This window comes from Thermomyces lanuginosus (genome assembly GCF_041956635.1).
Source record: "Thermomyces lanuginosus strain ATCC 200065 unplaced genomic scaffold VTN49scaffold_22, whole genome shotgun sequence".
Classification (NCBI taxonomy): domain Eukaryota; kingdom Fungi; phylum Ascomycota; class Eurotiomycetes; order Eurotiales; family Trichocomaceae; genus Thermomyces; species Thermomyces lanuginosus.
This window is the reverse complement of record NW_027192356.1, coordinates 972,537-987,488: the sequence shown is the minus strand read 5'-3', so window position 1 is coordinate 987,488 and position 14,952 is coordinate 972,537. Positions and strand designations below refer to the sequence as shown.

At 50.3% G+C, this 14,952-nt stretch overlaps 6 protein-coding genes across 6 annotated transcripts; 4 read left to right on the top strand and 2 right to left on the bottom strand.

Moving 5' to 3' along the window:
• Positions 1-82: 82 nt before the first annotated feature.
• Positions 83-1,292, bottom strand: VTN49DRAFT_1307 (uncharacterized protein; the record flags this gene model as incomplete). The annotated part of the gene is made up of 5 exons (XM_069408908.1): positions 83-705; positions 773-971; positions 1,022-1,071; positions 1,127-1,174; positions 1,229-1,292. The coding sequence occupies 5 exons, from the start codon at positions 1,290-1,292 to the stop codon at positions 83-85; spliced, it is 984 nt and encodes a 327-aa protein (XP_069270347.1).
• A 3,108-nt stretch (positions 1,293-4,400) lies between these two features.
• VTN49DRAFT_1306 (uncharacterized protein) lies at positions 4,401-5,738 on the top strand (the record flags this gene model as incomplete). The annotated part of the gene is made up of 1 exon (XM_069408907.1): positions 4,401-5,738. The coding sequence occupies one exon, from the start codon at positions 4,401-4,403 to the stop codon at positions 5,736-5,738; it is 1,338 nt and encodes a 445-aa protein (XP_069270346.1).
• Positions 5,739-5,942: 204 nt separating this feature from the next.
• Positions 5,943-7,348, bottom strand: VTN49DRAFT_1305 (uncharacterized protein; the record flags this gene model as incomplete). Its single annotated transcript, XM_069408906.1, has 2 exons — positions 5,943-6,837; positions 6,891-7,348. The coding sequence occupies 2 exons, from the start codon at positions 7,346-7,348 to the stop codon at positions 5,943-5,945; spliced, it is 1,353 nt and encodes a 450-aa protein (XP_069270345.1).
• A 767-nt stretch (positions 7,349-8,115) lies between these two features.
• VTN49DRAFT_1304 (uncharacterized protein) lies at positions 8,116-10,121 on the top strand (the record flags this gene model as incomplete). The annotated part of the gene is made up of 5 exons (XM_069408905.1): positions 8,116-8,353; positions 8,406-8,498; positions 8,558-8,802; positions 8,857-9,496; positions 9,550-10,121. The coding sequence occupies 5 exons, from the start codon at positions 8,116-8,118 to the stop codon at positions 10,119-10,121; spliced, it is 1,788 nt and encodes a 595-aa protein (XP_069270344.1).
• A 446-nt stretch (positions 10,122-10,567) lies between these two features.
• VTN49DRAFT_1303 (mitochondrial 54S ribosomal protein mL46) lies at positions 10,568-11,718 on the top strand (the record flags this gene model as incomplete). The annotated part of the gene is made up of 3 exons (XM_069408904.1): positions 10,568-10,613; positions 10,677-11,347; positions 11,419-11,718. The coding sequence occupies 3 exons, from the start codon at positions 10,568-10,570 to the stop codon at positions 11,716-11,718; spliced, it is 1,017 nt and encodes a 338-aa protein (XP_069270343.1).
• Positions 11,719-14,193: 2,475 nt separating this feature from the next.
• On the top strand, positions 14,194-14,952 carry VTN49DRAFT_1302 (uncharacterized protein; the record flags this gene model as incomplete). The annotated part of the gene is made up of 1 exon (XM_069408903.1): positions 14,194-14,952. One exon carries the CDS (start codon positions 14,194-14,196, stop codon positions 14,950-14,952), a length of 759 nt encoding a protein of 252 aa, XP_069270342.1.

The window sequence follows — 14,952 nt, the reverse complement described above, 5'->3', positions numbered from 1 at the left end:
TTGGTCTGTACACGCCACAACTTGGGTATCACTTCAGCTTCCCCGCTCCCAGTTCTTTATTCATGGCAAATGCTTGGTCTGTTCACTCCGAATACTTCCCTCCATTTCCGTTTACCCACGACCAATTAGAGTTCTCGAGCTTCTCCTTCAGGAATTCGTACACCGTAAAAGTCACGGCTTGACCCGGTGCCACCCGCATAACTCGGGGTGTGATGCCTTTGTAGAAGGCCTTGGCACCCTCCTGTTTGAACATGTCACTGGCGATCGTCACGATGCGACTCACAGCCGACTGACCGGGCTCCGCGGGCGTCCGCTGCAGCCGGGTCTTGATCGTGTCGATGGGCGCGTTCGAAAATGGGCCCACGGCGCCAGAGATGAGGCCAATCACCGTTGTTTGGTACGAAGGCAATTCCTTTTCAGCGTACTCGGGCTGGATCCTTTGCAGGAAGGCCTTGAGTTCCGTGTAAGCCGTGAAGTTGGCCGCCTGGTTCGTGCCTTGTCGCAGAGCCGTCAGCGAAACACCGCGGTAGAGTGCACTGAATCCTTCCTCGCGCACGACGGTGAACAAGGCATGCGGGGCGCTCCGGTACTTGGGCTTGTCCAAGGGGTCGCTGAGACTGTGACTTTGCGCTTGTAACCGGATCTTAACGACTTCCATCGGGTTGACAACTGCCACGGCTTCGGTTACACCAGCAGCAAGACCGGCTGGAGAACTAGTCAGCAACACCACGAAATCAAACGTATTCTGCTCCAGGTACTAGTGTTGACATACCAACAAAAGTCGCCTTGCGCGAGACCTGCTTTGTCTCTGGGTCCGCTAGTAATTGCTTATACCACCCATACGATGTGAACCGGATGGCCATCTTGGGAATAATGCCTGCCAGCACCGCCCCCAGGCCTTTGTACAGGCCTAATGCCGTTTCCCGGCGCACGATTTGAAGGCCGGTTCCAATGAATCCTTGTGGTTTTACCTGCGGCGCTGTCAGAAGATTTGTTTTCTACGCGGCCTGGTAAAACTTACCCCCGCTGCTTTGGCTCTTCTCGACAGTTGCATGCGGACTTTGATTGTGTCTAGTAGTCGAGTCAGTGCTGTTTTCATGTTTCCGCCTGAATCGTTGCAACGTACCCAATGGATGGCACACGAGTGCCTCCATCATGCCTGCACCGCCGCCGGCTGCATTCTCGTTAGTGGTACATTCAATTCATGTTTTTGTGCATATGCGCCTACCGATGAAATTGGTGACAGCAGTTGTCTGCTTGCCATGGCTTGATTGTACCGATTTCGCGGACATGGTGGTGGATGAGGAACGCGTCCGTCCCTCTGATTCTCTGATACGGGATACCCGGGTGTGACTATATGCTCATTCAATTCAATGAAGGTGTGCGACAGGTCTTCACGCCCTGCGCCAAACTATACAACCACGCTTCTAGCGACGGTGCGTGTTGTGTGTAGTAGATGTATAGAAGCAATTGCAAGATATCCCGGCGGCAAATCCGAAGTAGAACCTCGAAGAAACCGCCTGTAGCCGGGAAGACACTGTTTGAAGAAGCAACAGCCAGGTCAAAATTCCTCCTTCTTGAATCCGGGGTAGGGGTGGCGTGGACCGGGGAAGCGGAGCCAGCTGTTCTGGACGAGCGGAAACGGTCCTCGGGAGACCGAAATTCGATCCAAGCGGAGGATACAACTCCTTCCAGCAGGTATAGAGAGAGTAGATGCCAAAAGAAAACTAACGAGGGCTATGGAATCTACAGAGGTCTTCATTTCGATTAATATGTGTGATCCGTTGCTCGGCTTTTACCCTAAAATCAAAAGGATAGGAATCCTTCCTCGACATGCATCCAGTGAGCGAAGGACCTCATCCGAGGCTTCGGGAAAATCGATCGATCCATATGAATCATATTCGCAAGAACCTGGAGGAAATAATGGCTTTGTCTCCCGCTGCCCGCACATGCAAGCAGACATCATTGGCTGACCGTCTGTCCGATTCGCATGTGATGATGTATGAGTGATGAACTTTGGAGATTCGAGACTTGGATCATATTCTTCTATAGATATCTCCTGTCCAACAGCTACAGTGATATATAATCAAGGCCAATGCCCGTATCTCATCTTTTTACTACCAAAACTCCGAGTCGGAAAATCGGAGAATCGATGAAGATGCTGTTCGACCGTTCAAACGGTCAAATCCAAGTAAATTGCTCGAAATATCGATAGCTTAGATACCTAAAAGCTTTCTGACGAGGCGCCCCAGAAGCACAGAAACACAAGCCGAACGTCATCTGGCCGTTTGCGGGAAATTTCGGGCGAAAGGGCATCTTTCCACGAGTCCAAGGTCCTGTTGCGCGCGGAAGCCGAGGTTGCTCGTGTTAACCGCCGCGAACCGTGAACCGTGAACCGTGAACCGTGGAAACTTCCCCGAAGCCCCTTCAGCTTCCGAAAATCGGGGCATACCCAACTTCCGAAGTGAGTCTTCGGAGGGAATCTCAATGGCTTCAGTTAAGGAGCTGTTTCGGATATTTTGGACGTTTTGCTCCCAACTCCCCTGGTACCGCGGCTGTTCCTTTTTGGCTCCATGACGTCTTTAGTCGAGTGCGATATGGAGGACCCTGGCCGCTGATTTGCCCGAACCTTATGACGAATCATCACGTGACAAGGTTCCGGGGGGGGGGGCACATTGAGTGCGCCTTTCGGCACTCTTCCCGGCGTTCATAGAGTTGCTATAGCTTGCTGAGTTCAGGGGAATATCTGACGATTCTAGTTGACGTTGATGACATGAAAGGGTCGCAATTCCGGCACTTGTGCCGGGAGTCAATCATGGGCGGAACGGAAAAAGTCACTGAAATTGAAACCAGGGTGATTGACCGATTAACGCATGCAGGAGGCCAGAAGAGAGATAATTCATTGAAAGCAAGAACAAGTAATCCATTTTGGGTGGTGGCCTCTAGTTGATGACGGCTGATCTCCGAGTCAGGAACCCCACGCCTCAAGGTCGCAGAGGGACCTACAAGGTAAGAGCAATCACGAAGAAGGCATGAAGGCGCCTCTCTTTTCATCTGAGCAAACCACAACCAAAGCTCATGGTTGTTTCTACATTTTGACTGCTTTTCTGTCGTAGTATTGATGTGTCTTTCTTGATCTCTTCTGGCTCGCGAATCATTGGAATCATCGCCGTTCATCTCTGCCATGGTGCTCGAATGTTGGACCGAAAAGTACCGCTACGTCGTGAACATTGATGCTAAAGGGCAACAAATCGAGGGCTGCAGCCTGGTCGAGGGGGGCAGTTCGTTATTTCACGTCTCGACTGTGGCAGTGGAGATCGTCTTTGTGTGATTTGTTCTGCTGGGATGGAAGATCTCTGGCATCTTGCATTGACTCGGCAGACATCAGAGCTAGGCTGGCCATCATGTTACCAGCTGTTCCGACTGGTCTGCTGATACAGATACCATCTGTAATTCATTAACAAACCACCAAATACTTGTTCTCTGCGGATCTATACCGCGCAATTCACAATATGTCTATATCCGTCCTGGTAGGTTCTACAAACTGGAACAGCTAACTGCCTCTCGAGGCATGGAGATTTCCATCGGCGCAGTATTGGCAGCAAGAGACTCAAGTCCTGGATTGAATGGCCAATAATGGCCATTTAGAACTCAGATCTTGATGAGAGTGGTCTCAAACCACTGAAATCCTCAGTCACGCATGACTAGTAGTCCATGACCCCGCCGGGGAAAGAGAGAGGTAAATGGAATTCTGGAAAATCGAAACTGTGTTCGATGAAAGCCAAGTCATGAATTGAGCATGCTGCACTGTTCGGAGCTAAGAAGGACGGCGTTCTTTTTCTCAAATGTAGATGACCTCCAACATACTTTCTCGATCTTGAGGCTTCTTCCAATGAAAGCAAAAGGTGAATTCTTTCAGCTGGTCCTCTCCCAAGGGATGACGTCGATCGGCCATTGGCGTATCGACTTAACCTTGTGAGATTCGAAGAGTGGAATGGAGCAATATCATCAGCATTGCATGAACAAACTCCATCCGTTGATCAAGAAGCAGCGCTAAGTGGCAAGCTAATAATATCAATGCTGCAACATTCAGTTTGGTAGTCCAAGGGACCAAAAGGTAGTATTTACAGCGATCGGTTGACTACACGAAATAGCTTGCCAAAAGCTTAGCTACTTTCGGCTGCATGCCGAACTTTTCAGATAAGGGTCGGATATGTTTCCGAAAATCCGGTGAGTGTTTGTGCACCTCTATCAAGCTTTTCAGCTGGGCTTAATAATTACCATGAAGATGATGAATTGTCCATTGGCTTCACGTATTTCCAGTCGAGCAATGACGAGGTATTGTGCCTCATTGCCTCGCTTCAATCGGTGGTCGACTGGAGGAACAACGGCGTCTCAACATGAGCAACGAGAATGGCGAAGGCGCCACTGAGCAAGCTCGCAGCTCAAAAACAAGAGACACTTGGAAGAAGATACTCTTCCTGATACTCGACCAATGGGTTCTAATCGGGATGGGAGTGGCCTGTCTGCTGGCCTATCTCTTTCCTCACATCGCTGAACACGGAGGTGTTATCCGCTCCGAGTACAGCATATTGTACGTCGCAGTGGCATATGTCTTCCTGGTCTCCGGCCTCAGCATTCCGCATCAGAAACTCTACACCCACATGTTCAATTGGCGTCTGCATGGCCTCGTTCAGATCACGTCGTTCATATTCGTGCCCGCCGTTGTCGTTGCGCTGGTCCACCTGATTCTCGCAACCGATCCTGCTGGATACATCGATCGCGCCGTGCTAGCCGGTTACATTCTTACAGCTTGCATCCCAACGACGATCGCTTCGAATGTCGTTATGACACGGGCGGCCGGCGGCGACGTGGCCGCGGCCCTCGTGGAGGTCCTGATTGCCAATTTTCTGGGCCCTTTCGTCACAGCGGGCTGGACGGTGACGATGATGCCGAAGAGGCCGGAGTTCGCACCTTGGCGGAGTGGCGGCGGCAACCTGACGGACATGTACAGGGAGGTCTTCAAGCAACTAGGGCTCACCGTACTGCTCCCGTTGATCGTCGGCCAGTTGGTGCGGTGGACATGGCCGACTCCAACGGCACGAGTCCTGCAAAAACTGCACCTGGCCAAGCTGAGCTCATGCTGCATGATCCTCTTGGTTTGGACCACATTCTCGTCCGCCTTTTCAACTCACGCTCTCGAGGACCTGTCCCCACAGACTGTCGCATTCACCGTTCTGTTCAACGTCGCACTCTATCTTTTTTTAGTCGTTATTTGCTTTGCCCTCTCCCGGCCTCCCAAGTTCCTACGGACCCATCGTTGGACCAAGGCGGTGTTTCGCGCAATGTCGCCTGAAGAGACCATCGCCATCTGCTACTGCGGCCCGGCGAAGACCACCGCTCTCGGCATCCCATTGCTCTACGCCATGTACATGAAGCTTGACCTCTTCATCAAGGCAAAAACTTCGATACCCGTCTTGCTGTATACCACAGAACAAATCTTTGTCGCTCACTTTCTCATTCATGTGTTTCGCCGTTGGCGGCGTAAGTTCGTCGCGCGGAAACAAGATGTCGAGCTTGCAGCTACTATTGATGCACATCGCCCTGAAGATCCGGATTCTCGCCAATCTCCCGAAGAAACGGATGCTGGCTGCCCCGTGGGGAATCCTCCCAATGGCGGTGTGCAGGAGAAATTGTCAGTAATCGGCCATAATAAAACCACAGAGAAAGGAAGTTGACAGCGATAACGAATGCTCCTAAGTTTATGGATCGTGCCATTGTGAGATGTATACAAGTATTAATGTTATGTGCATAATGTTCATCGTGATACCCTTGAATAAAAGGACACTCCACTCCCAATCCACACCACTGAAAACCATATCCATGACGAACCGAATAAAAATAGATACGTGAAACGAAATGTAATCCCCCAAATTCATTCTTTAAATGTAGCTGACCTTCATGCCCATGCCAACAGTCCCTCGGACCTTCTGCCAGCCTGTATTTGTCAATCTGCGAAGTCTTCGTCGAACATCCTGTCGGCCGAGGGCCAGAATGATAGCAACCATAAACAGCAGTGTACGCAAGAATGTCAAGGGATGTTCGGTAATGGTATTCCTGACACTCTGGAGGATGTTTCGGATAAGATTGTAGAGTGCGCGCGCTTGACGCGACACGCGTGGCGAAGGCTTTTCTGTCTTCTTGATTTTCTTTGATGATGAAGTCGCTGACGCGGATGAGAGGGCAGATTTTCCCGACGACGGCCCAGCCCTCACGCCGTTGACCTTCTCGGCAGATTTAGAGCTTCGATTAGGAGATTTCGTAACGCCATTAGGAAGGCTCCTCTCGATCCCGTAGTCCACCTCACTGCTGCTCCTCTTGTGCGCAGCTTGTTCTTGTTGCGCCGCTTCTGCTCGTCGTCTCTCCTCTTCTTGCATTTGCCGTTCGAGCTCTGCCTCTTTCTGACGTTGTAGCTCAGCAGCGCGTTGCTCCCCTCGTTCCTTTTCTTCTTTCAGTTCCTCAAGGGTTTGAAGCAGGCCCTCCTTGCGCTCCTCATCGAGCACTTCGCTTTGACGGATGAATTCCGACGCATAGTCCCATTCACCATTCCGCGGTAATACATGTAATGTGAATAGTTCGATGATTCTGACCCGTGAGGTCAGATCCTTCGGCGTGTCAGTCCCCCCATTCCGCTGAAGTCGCCTCCGCGAACCAGATGGCGAATTCTGCAAATGGTTTGCGACATCCAGATCTGGTTGTCCGCACATAGATAAATACGTTTCAAGGCGTTGCTGATTCACCGTTTGCGATGGCGAGTGTGTGAGCAGTAGTGTGGCTCTTGGTACAGGTTAGCAATGGAGCTCAACGCTTCCAGGTAATGGCATGCTCACAGATTGAACACGACATCTGCATCTACGGAGCCTTCTAGCCCTCTGTAGCCGATCTGGACAATCTCCTCCCATACCGACCCATCCCGTACTTTGCTAACCAGCGCCTTCCATTCTTTCTGGCCGAATTCTCGCTTTCCCTCATCCGGATCAAGGCTCACAATATTGCTAAGCAGGGTGATATAAAGATTCCACACTTTGATCCTCACGGTGCTTGAAGCAGTCACAATCGGCGCCAGCGCCGTTTTGTCATCCGACTCATTGAGCGATACGTCATCCTGAACAGTTGGCACGGTAATGATGGGCGTAAGCACGGCCAGTGCCTCTTGTAAGCGACGCGTTAAGAAAAGCTGGGATGCTGATTTATATGTCTGCGAACACAATTTCGCATTTGAAAGTGACGATGACGACGATGACGATGTCAGCTGCGATGAGGAGAGGTGCGATCCGTCGTCGGCCATGATGGGCGTTTGTGGATGGGCCAATTATTTCGAGGAGCTTCGAGACAAATAGGATGGCAGGTAAATAGATGTCCAACGATCATCGAATGCGAGTTATGCCCGAAAACTTGCTGGATCTCCGCGAATAAGTCACGGTGAAGTAGCTACATACAATGAGTTGGTTCACCTGGGTTGATCCTCGGCTTGGGCGCTTGGCTCACGCTCTTCCGGTTGGAGTCGGCAAATTCCCAGACACTCAAGCCGTCAAGGGACGCTAGTCCGTTTTTATACTAGTCTACTAAGCTATAATCTAGCCAAAATAGGCTAGTTTAACACTCTTTGTTTCTAACCTCTTTAAGTTAGTCTTCCCGCAGTTGCTGAGAATCACGTGATCTACAAACAGAGGGAACATACGGTCCCGCGTCTCATGGGAATTATTTCAATAATAGCTGAGAAGAAATTTTCGCTGTTGGTGCTGAAATCCGTTCACTGCAGTGATGGATGCTGCTGACTGATAGGCTTGAATTTGTCTTCTTATCGCTGCTAGGTACTTTTTGCGCTCCAACGCAGGCAGAGCTTATCGGTATCCTCATCCCATATCGATGGAAGAGTGACTTGAATACCGAACTTCAACTAGTTCTAGGCATGGCTCAATGACTCAGCATTGTCACGGTTGCTGAATCTTGTAATATCACGGCACATGGACATTCATCTGGGCTCATCATTTCTAGCTCGCAACACCAATTTTGTTGGTTTATGGTGCATGTTATAGCACTGGATACAAAGTCATGGAAGTCACAAAGAGCACTTTTCCGGTTCATCTGCCCTCGATTCTTCATGACCTCAGCGTTTGTTCTTTCGTCGCATTGGATTTCGAGTTCTCGGGGGTGGCTCCCCGTCAGACGGGCGGCGGGTCGCGGTCGAAGCAAACACTGCAGGAGCGTTATACTGAAATCAAAAAGGCGGCAGAGAAATACCAGATTCTGCAAATTGGTCTCACAGTTGTCTTGGAGGACGTCGAGACAGGTGATCGCATTCGAATTTGCCAATGTATGACATGCAGCTGAGAGCACATCAGGCAGATACACATTGAAACCGTACAACTTCCACCTGTCTCCTCTTATTGACCCGAAGCTGGAAGTGGAACGCACGTGGTCATATCAGAGTGGTGGTAGGTTGCGAAGTCTGGTATCCTTCTGCGACTGCATGGTCTAAGTTACTTCTGCACAGCCGTGGAATTTCTCCTCAAACATGGCTTCCGCATGGATGCACCCTTTACTGAAGGTATTCCCTACATTTCACGATCAGAGCAAAAAGAGGCGATAAGCAAAGTCCTGGAGAGGCATAATCGCGACATTGAGAATCGCGCCAGTGATACCAGTTCGCCTTTTGAACTGGGGGAGTCAGAAGCGGAGTCAGTCGAGTTCTTGCTCACTGTGCGTAAGATGATCAATGCATGGCTAGAGGAGGGAGAGGTCTGTACATGCGCACATTCCTCGCGATGGTTTGGACGTGCTGATTATGGACAGCGTGCGCCGGCATACCTGAATATTCCTCCACCCAGCTGTCGTGTTTCGGTAAACGGTGAGACCACCGTGATATCTTCGTTGAATAAGAATCAGAAATTGCTCGTACACAAATTAGTCGAGAGGGAGTTCCCAAAGCTGGTGACGATTGGAAAGTCGACGTGGGTAAAAATTATCCACTATGATGAAGCAAGGGAAGATGCGGTCCACCAGAGGCGAATGCATAAAATTCAAGAGCGCTGTCAACAACAAACCGGTTTCCGCTGGATCATTGAAGCGTTAGTTGGCGGAAATCTTTCAAAACTGCATGATGCAGCTTTTTCCAAGTTGGTAGCGACAGCCGGCCATCGCACAAAGCAAGAGGCAGTGAAAGAGGTCGCAGACGGGATCAGGACTCGACTACAGGAGAAACGTCCGGCCGTAGTAGGCCACAATCTGTTGACTGACATGATTTATCTTTGGCGTTGCTTTTTGGGCGATCTTCCGGAAACAGTCGGAGAATTTCAGGAGCAACTGCATAAACATTTCCCGCTATTGATCGATACGAAGTATCTCGCCACCTATGAATGCGGCAGTATTAATCCTGTAGCATCGTTGACAGAAGTCTACGAAAATCTAAAAGACACTGAGGGGCCAGAATTCGGTCAGTTGAGGCCTTGATTTGAATGTATTGCACCCAGCTAACAGATCCCTCAGTGATCCATCCGGATCACGGCAAGTACAACCACAGCGAGCGATTCCACGAAGCTGGATACGATAGTCTTCTCACTGCACAGATTTTTCTCAAGCTGGCTTCTCAGCTACCAAAGGCGCAGCAAAGTGATAGCTCAAATACAAGCTACACTGGCTCGGAATGGTCGCAGCATACTGCTACATCTTCTGATGGGATAGATAACAGGAATGTCTCGAACCTGGGTGGGATTCCTCCTACACCTGCGGCCCAGGCAGAGACTTCCTTGCAAGCCCTCAGTCTCTCAGAAGCAAAAGCTGCGCGTGATTCACGCGTTCAGTCACGATTCGCGCATGGAAATTTGTTTGACACGTTGGCGGCTGATGATACCATCGATCAAATTGACGATTCCAATGTTACTGGGCCAAGTAATACTGTGATGAATGAAGTGAAGGTACAAGAAATGGTCGCAGAGGGCAAATTGATCCCACGATTCGATTCCCCGATTTGGGACATCTATGGAAATAAGTTACGCGTTTTTGGAACCGCTGAGAGGGTGTTCGCTCTGGGCCATGAATCCCCGGAGCAAGCCTTATGATCGAAAGTATATCGTTAATGCTAATCCAAAGAGTTTGGTGTTGGAGAATTTCATAACAGCTGTCACAGCTCAAGGTTGTCGCTATAACGCACAAAGAGTGAGCAGTGCATGTGCGCAGCTTCTATCTAACAGTACGCCTTGGTTGAAGAAGGTACCGCTAGCGAAATTGCTGCATGAACGGTTGCTCTGAGCACCACTAAATGATCCCCGGTTGTAGAATTGCAACTCGTTGATGATAAGGATGGGTGCTGTGGGAAGAGGAAAGGAAGATCTGAAACGAGACCAGGATTTGCACGAGATTGCGATGCCAAGACCTGAGAGCAACCTAGCCTATTTAGGTTAGCGTTATGTGCCTAGGGCATCCTGATTGGAAAGTGAACATTTTTCTGGAGCAGAAAACAACAGGCCTTGGTAAGCCTCGAGAGAATCGACATCGAGCCGGGGACATGTTGGCGGGATCCAATGGCATGAGGCGCATCGCCACGGCGCTCCGTATGTGCCTACGCTGTTCTTATTTTGTGCTTCGGTGACACTAACGAGTCTCTTTTGATTTAGGATCAGGAGCCGATTCCTCGGTGTGCAGAAGCTGTCAAGAGGCATTTGGCCGACGGAGCTATTCCTCGAGTACTGCAGCGGCAACATCACAGAATGCCACGGGAGCGGAGATTCCGCCAGCTCAGTCGGCCTTGAAACCCGCCTATGCGATCAAGGCCGGCGTGGTGTTGTCACGGCCACCCCAGATCACGCGCGACCTTACATCGTTTGAGAAAGCGTACTATTTCTATCAGAAACGTCTCAATGAGCGATTAGCTCTTCCCTTTACGAAGTACTTCTACTACAAGCGCGGAACGCCGGCGGATGAGGACTACAAACGCAAGGTCAAGGAGCGATTGACACCCGCGCGAGACATTGGCCGGTACAGCGCGTACTCCAAGGATGCGTGGAACGACGAATTGTTGGTTGGGGCGGTCGAGTCAGAACCAGAACACATGGTGGAGCAAATCTTCAAGGATGCTGAGAGCGTGAGCACCAGCCAGCAGGAAGGGACCGCGAAGAAGGAAGAGATTCCTCGGCCGGCGCCGCGCGTGACCGAGGCAGACTTGAAGAATGACCAGAGAAGTCTGAATCGGCGGCTGCAAAGAACTCTCTACCTCCTTGTCAAGCCAAAGGATGGGCAATGGCAGTTCCCGACTTCGCTGGTAGGACCGACGGAAAACCTGCGCACGGTATGTGGCCATGTTTCCAAAGTTTTTACTTGTTTGATGGAAACGCTCTCGCTGACAGAATGATTGTCCAGGCCGCGGAACGGACACTCGAGCAATCCGCCGGCGTCAACATGAACACTTGGTTTGTCGGCTACCATCCAATTGGACACTACTCGCACATTTTCGAGACCCCGCGGAAGGATGAGACGGGCCAGGAACTCGCCGGAGAGAAGACGTTCTTCATGAAAAGTCGCATCATGGCCGGCCAAGCTGATCTCACAAACAACCAGCTAGGCCTGGAGGACTTCAAGTGGCTCTCCAAGGATGAGATCCAGCATGTGGTACCGCTGGATTACTACCTTAGCATCCGGAACATGCTTTCCGAGAGGTGAATTGGGCTGTAAGATAGTCTCATTGACGGGTCACTTCGGAGTATCTTGGATGTTGTATGTTGTATGTTGTATTGTAGCAATTTGTTGATTGATATCCATTGAAACGCAGCTCCTTGGATTAATCTCCTTTCGTCCGACTCCCTAGTCAACTTCACCGGCTTCAATTGATGCTCCTAGCATGACTAAATCGAATGCGGTGCTTCCGCTTTACAGCACTAACTGAGATTAGCAGTACAGTACTACAGCCGCGGCACTTTTTTTTTTTTTTCTTTCAGGGCAGCCGAGCGGTACTTCGGTACGGTACATACCTCTAGTTTGCCTGCCGGGCCGCCATCTGCCGGCGCCCTGCATCTATGCATGGACAAATCAGACTCTGCGCTTATCCAGAATTTTTAATCTATATCCAAATCTGTGATTGGTGTATTCCACGGCCCCAAATCTAACCCCTTTAAGATTGAGCGACGGGGATTTCGTGACCGAAAAATCCCCCATTGATGGAGATGGAGATGATTTCAGAGCACAGTCCTCTTGGTTGTAGTCGAATAGTTCGCAGTTCGTATGATGAGACAAGGTTAGGTTCGCCAATGTGGCAAAAAAGGTGTGTTTCAGGTGTATACACAAAGTGACGTTCCTTTTTACGTGTGATGGCAAAATTCCCAAGTTCAGGTCAAAGCTGCAATCCTACTCCATAAGGCGATTGAAAGATGATTGATTCAGTTTCAACGCCACCCCCGAACGCGGCGGCACGAGGCCCGTCATCCGAACCCTGAACCACAACCCCGGGCCGCCGGCCAAGCTGAGAGGCAAAAAACTCTCTCTCTCTCTAATTGACAATAACAGAGCCGCGGAAGACGAGACTAGGGAGCGGATTAATCGATTTCTGATGCATGCTAATCGAGCCATCACGGACTAAAGCCACGAGTCACAACCCAAAAGCCATCGTTCAATTAACTAAACTCAAGTAGTGTTCTTTTTTTTCTTGCCCTCTCTTTTCTTTTGCAGATTGGAGGGCGATGAGTCGACAAACTGTAGCTGTAGTTAGTTAATCTCATTCCGGAAAATCATGGGGAATTGATGAATTCGATCGAGGAGAGTTTATCTCATGGATTATTTTCCGCTTACCCGCTTGCGGAATTCTACTACATACTGTTGGGGCTGACCAACTGGCCAAAAAAAAAAAAAAAAAAAAAAAAAAAAAACCTAAAGCAGCGCTGAATTCTGAGTCATTGCTTTGAAATCAACATTCCCACGATAAATGTTGCTGACGGTATATTTTTCCATGAAAGCGGTTGACTCAGATAAACAGCCGAAATAGACGCGACGAAATGAGCGCACCTTTGCCGAGCCCGAGTTACTACCAACTAGTACATTCAGTAGTTCGGAGCTGAACTGAACCAACCTTCTCAATGCATGCGGCGCAGTCCATTCCAATGGCAAAAAACACAAAGTCAAACCAGGAGCCCTTGCCGCACTGACATCTGTGATCCTCAATGTCGTAGCCTACCCCGTACGTAGTAGATTTGCCATCCAACTACAAAAGTAACAGGTAACAGTTCTCCGAGGAGTTTATATACGGACTTGAGATCGTCCACGGTCGGGTTGCGAACTTGCGATCGTGGGCTGCATTACATACTAGGGTTTTATCCTTTAAAGCTTATGCATCGAAATTCGCACCTAGCAAACTATCTGGTGCGCTTGGTCTAGAATCCTTTCCCGTTCTGTACTGTGCTAGATGAACTGGACCTGGCCCGAGTGAAGCGTTCTATTCCTCTTTGGGGATCAAGCTGGCATCGTCGTGCTGCCGTGTTGTGGAATCACAGAAAAAAAAAAATCATTAGACCTGTACGTGCTTCCTCTTTTCTTTTTTCCTCGTGGGTTCTGGCAATTGCTTCCGTCATGTTTTGGTCTATTGCTCGTCAATTGTCATTTTGTCTCCGGCAGACTTGCCCAAGTTGTTTGGCCCAGCATTAGCAAACTCCCCGACTGACATATACTTCCAGAAAGAAAACCCGAAAAACAAGGAATTGAAATAGAAAGGAGATCGAAATCGGTGCCTTTCACTGTTTTCAAACAGTTCCCGGCTGTCTGCAGTCTCCGCCTTCCACTAAATCGTTTGCTAGTGGGTTAACTGAGATTACGGGGACTGCTGCGCCTACGGATCTGGCAAGGGGCTTTTTTGGTTATCGGAATTGCTACATATCTCCGTTTCGCCCGGCTTAGTTCGACGATAGTCTTGCAAAGCCTTGCTTCCCACGTGCTGGACAATTTTCGTCCCTGACGCTTTGTCTCAGTGTGGCATAGCGTGAACTCTCCACCTGTCGATCCCTGTCGCGGCCGTTAGCTTCCCAAGGAGAATCGAAGCACAGAGGAAGCCCCGAGGGGAACATAAGGCCCAAGCAGCCTTCTCGAGAAGAACAGAGCAAGGAGAGAAAGCGAAAAGAGGAGAAAAAAAAAAGGAAAAAATTCACTGCCAAAATGCCGCCGGATCCATCGTGCTTTACCGGCCTGAACCTGCCGCAGTCCTTCACCTTTCCAACGACCATGGAAGACTTTACACTCTCCGCCGGCCCGAACACCGACCTCTGGCGAAAACCACCCAATGGCGATACCTCGACTGCTCCCATTATTTTCACCTCGCTACAGCGCCGTTTTGTTGTCGCTGAGGTCACAATAAGTGCAGACTGGGAAATGGAGTCCGATCAAGGCGGCCTGGTCATCTTTGCCGGCCCTGTGCCGTCACAATCCCTCCCTTCGGATACCGGATCGAGGTATCGCTCCAGCCTGGGAAGTGCCCCCACCTGCAAATGGGTCAAAGCAGGCATGGAATTTGCATCCGGTACCGTCAATGCGTCGTCCGTGACCGCGACGCCGGATGGTGCCGACTGGTGTGGCTTCCCATTAGCCCTCCCAAACCGCCATACCAACATCTTGTCGCTGCGGATCAAACTCGAGCGGGTCGGCCATGCACTGTGGATATGGTATCAAGTGCCGTCGCTCGCTCCGCACGCCCACACGCCAGGCGCAGTGGGAAGCACATGGAAGAAGCTGCGAGAGGTGACATGGTTTTTCTACGGTGTCGAGGACAAGTGCGTCCATGTGGGCGTCTATGCCAGCCGACCGACCAATCTGTCTCGAACAGACACTATGTGGCAGGCCATGCATGGCCTGCGCATCGACGACTCGACCAGAGGGAATGAACTGGTCGTCAACTTTGAAGACCTCGAGATTTTTTGA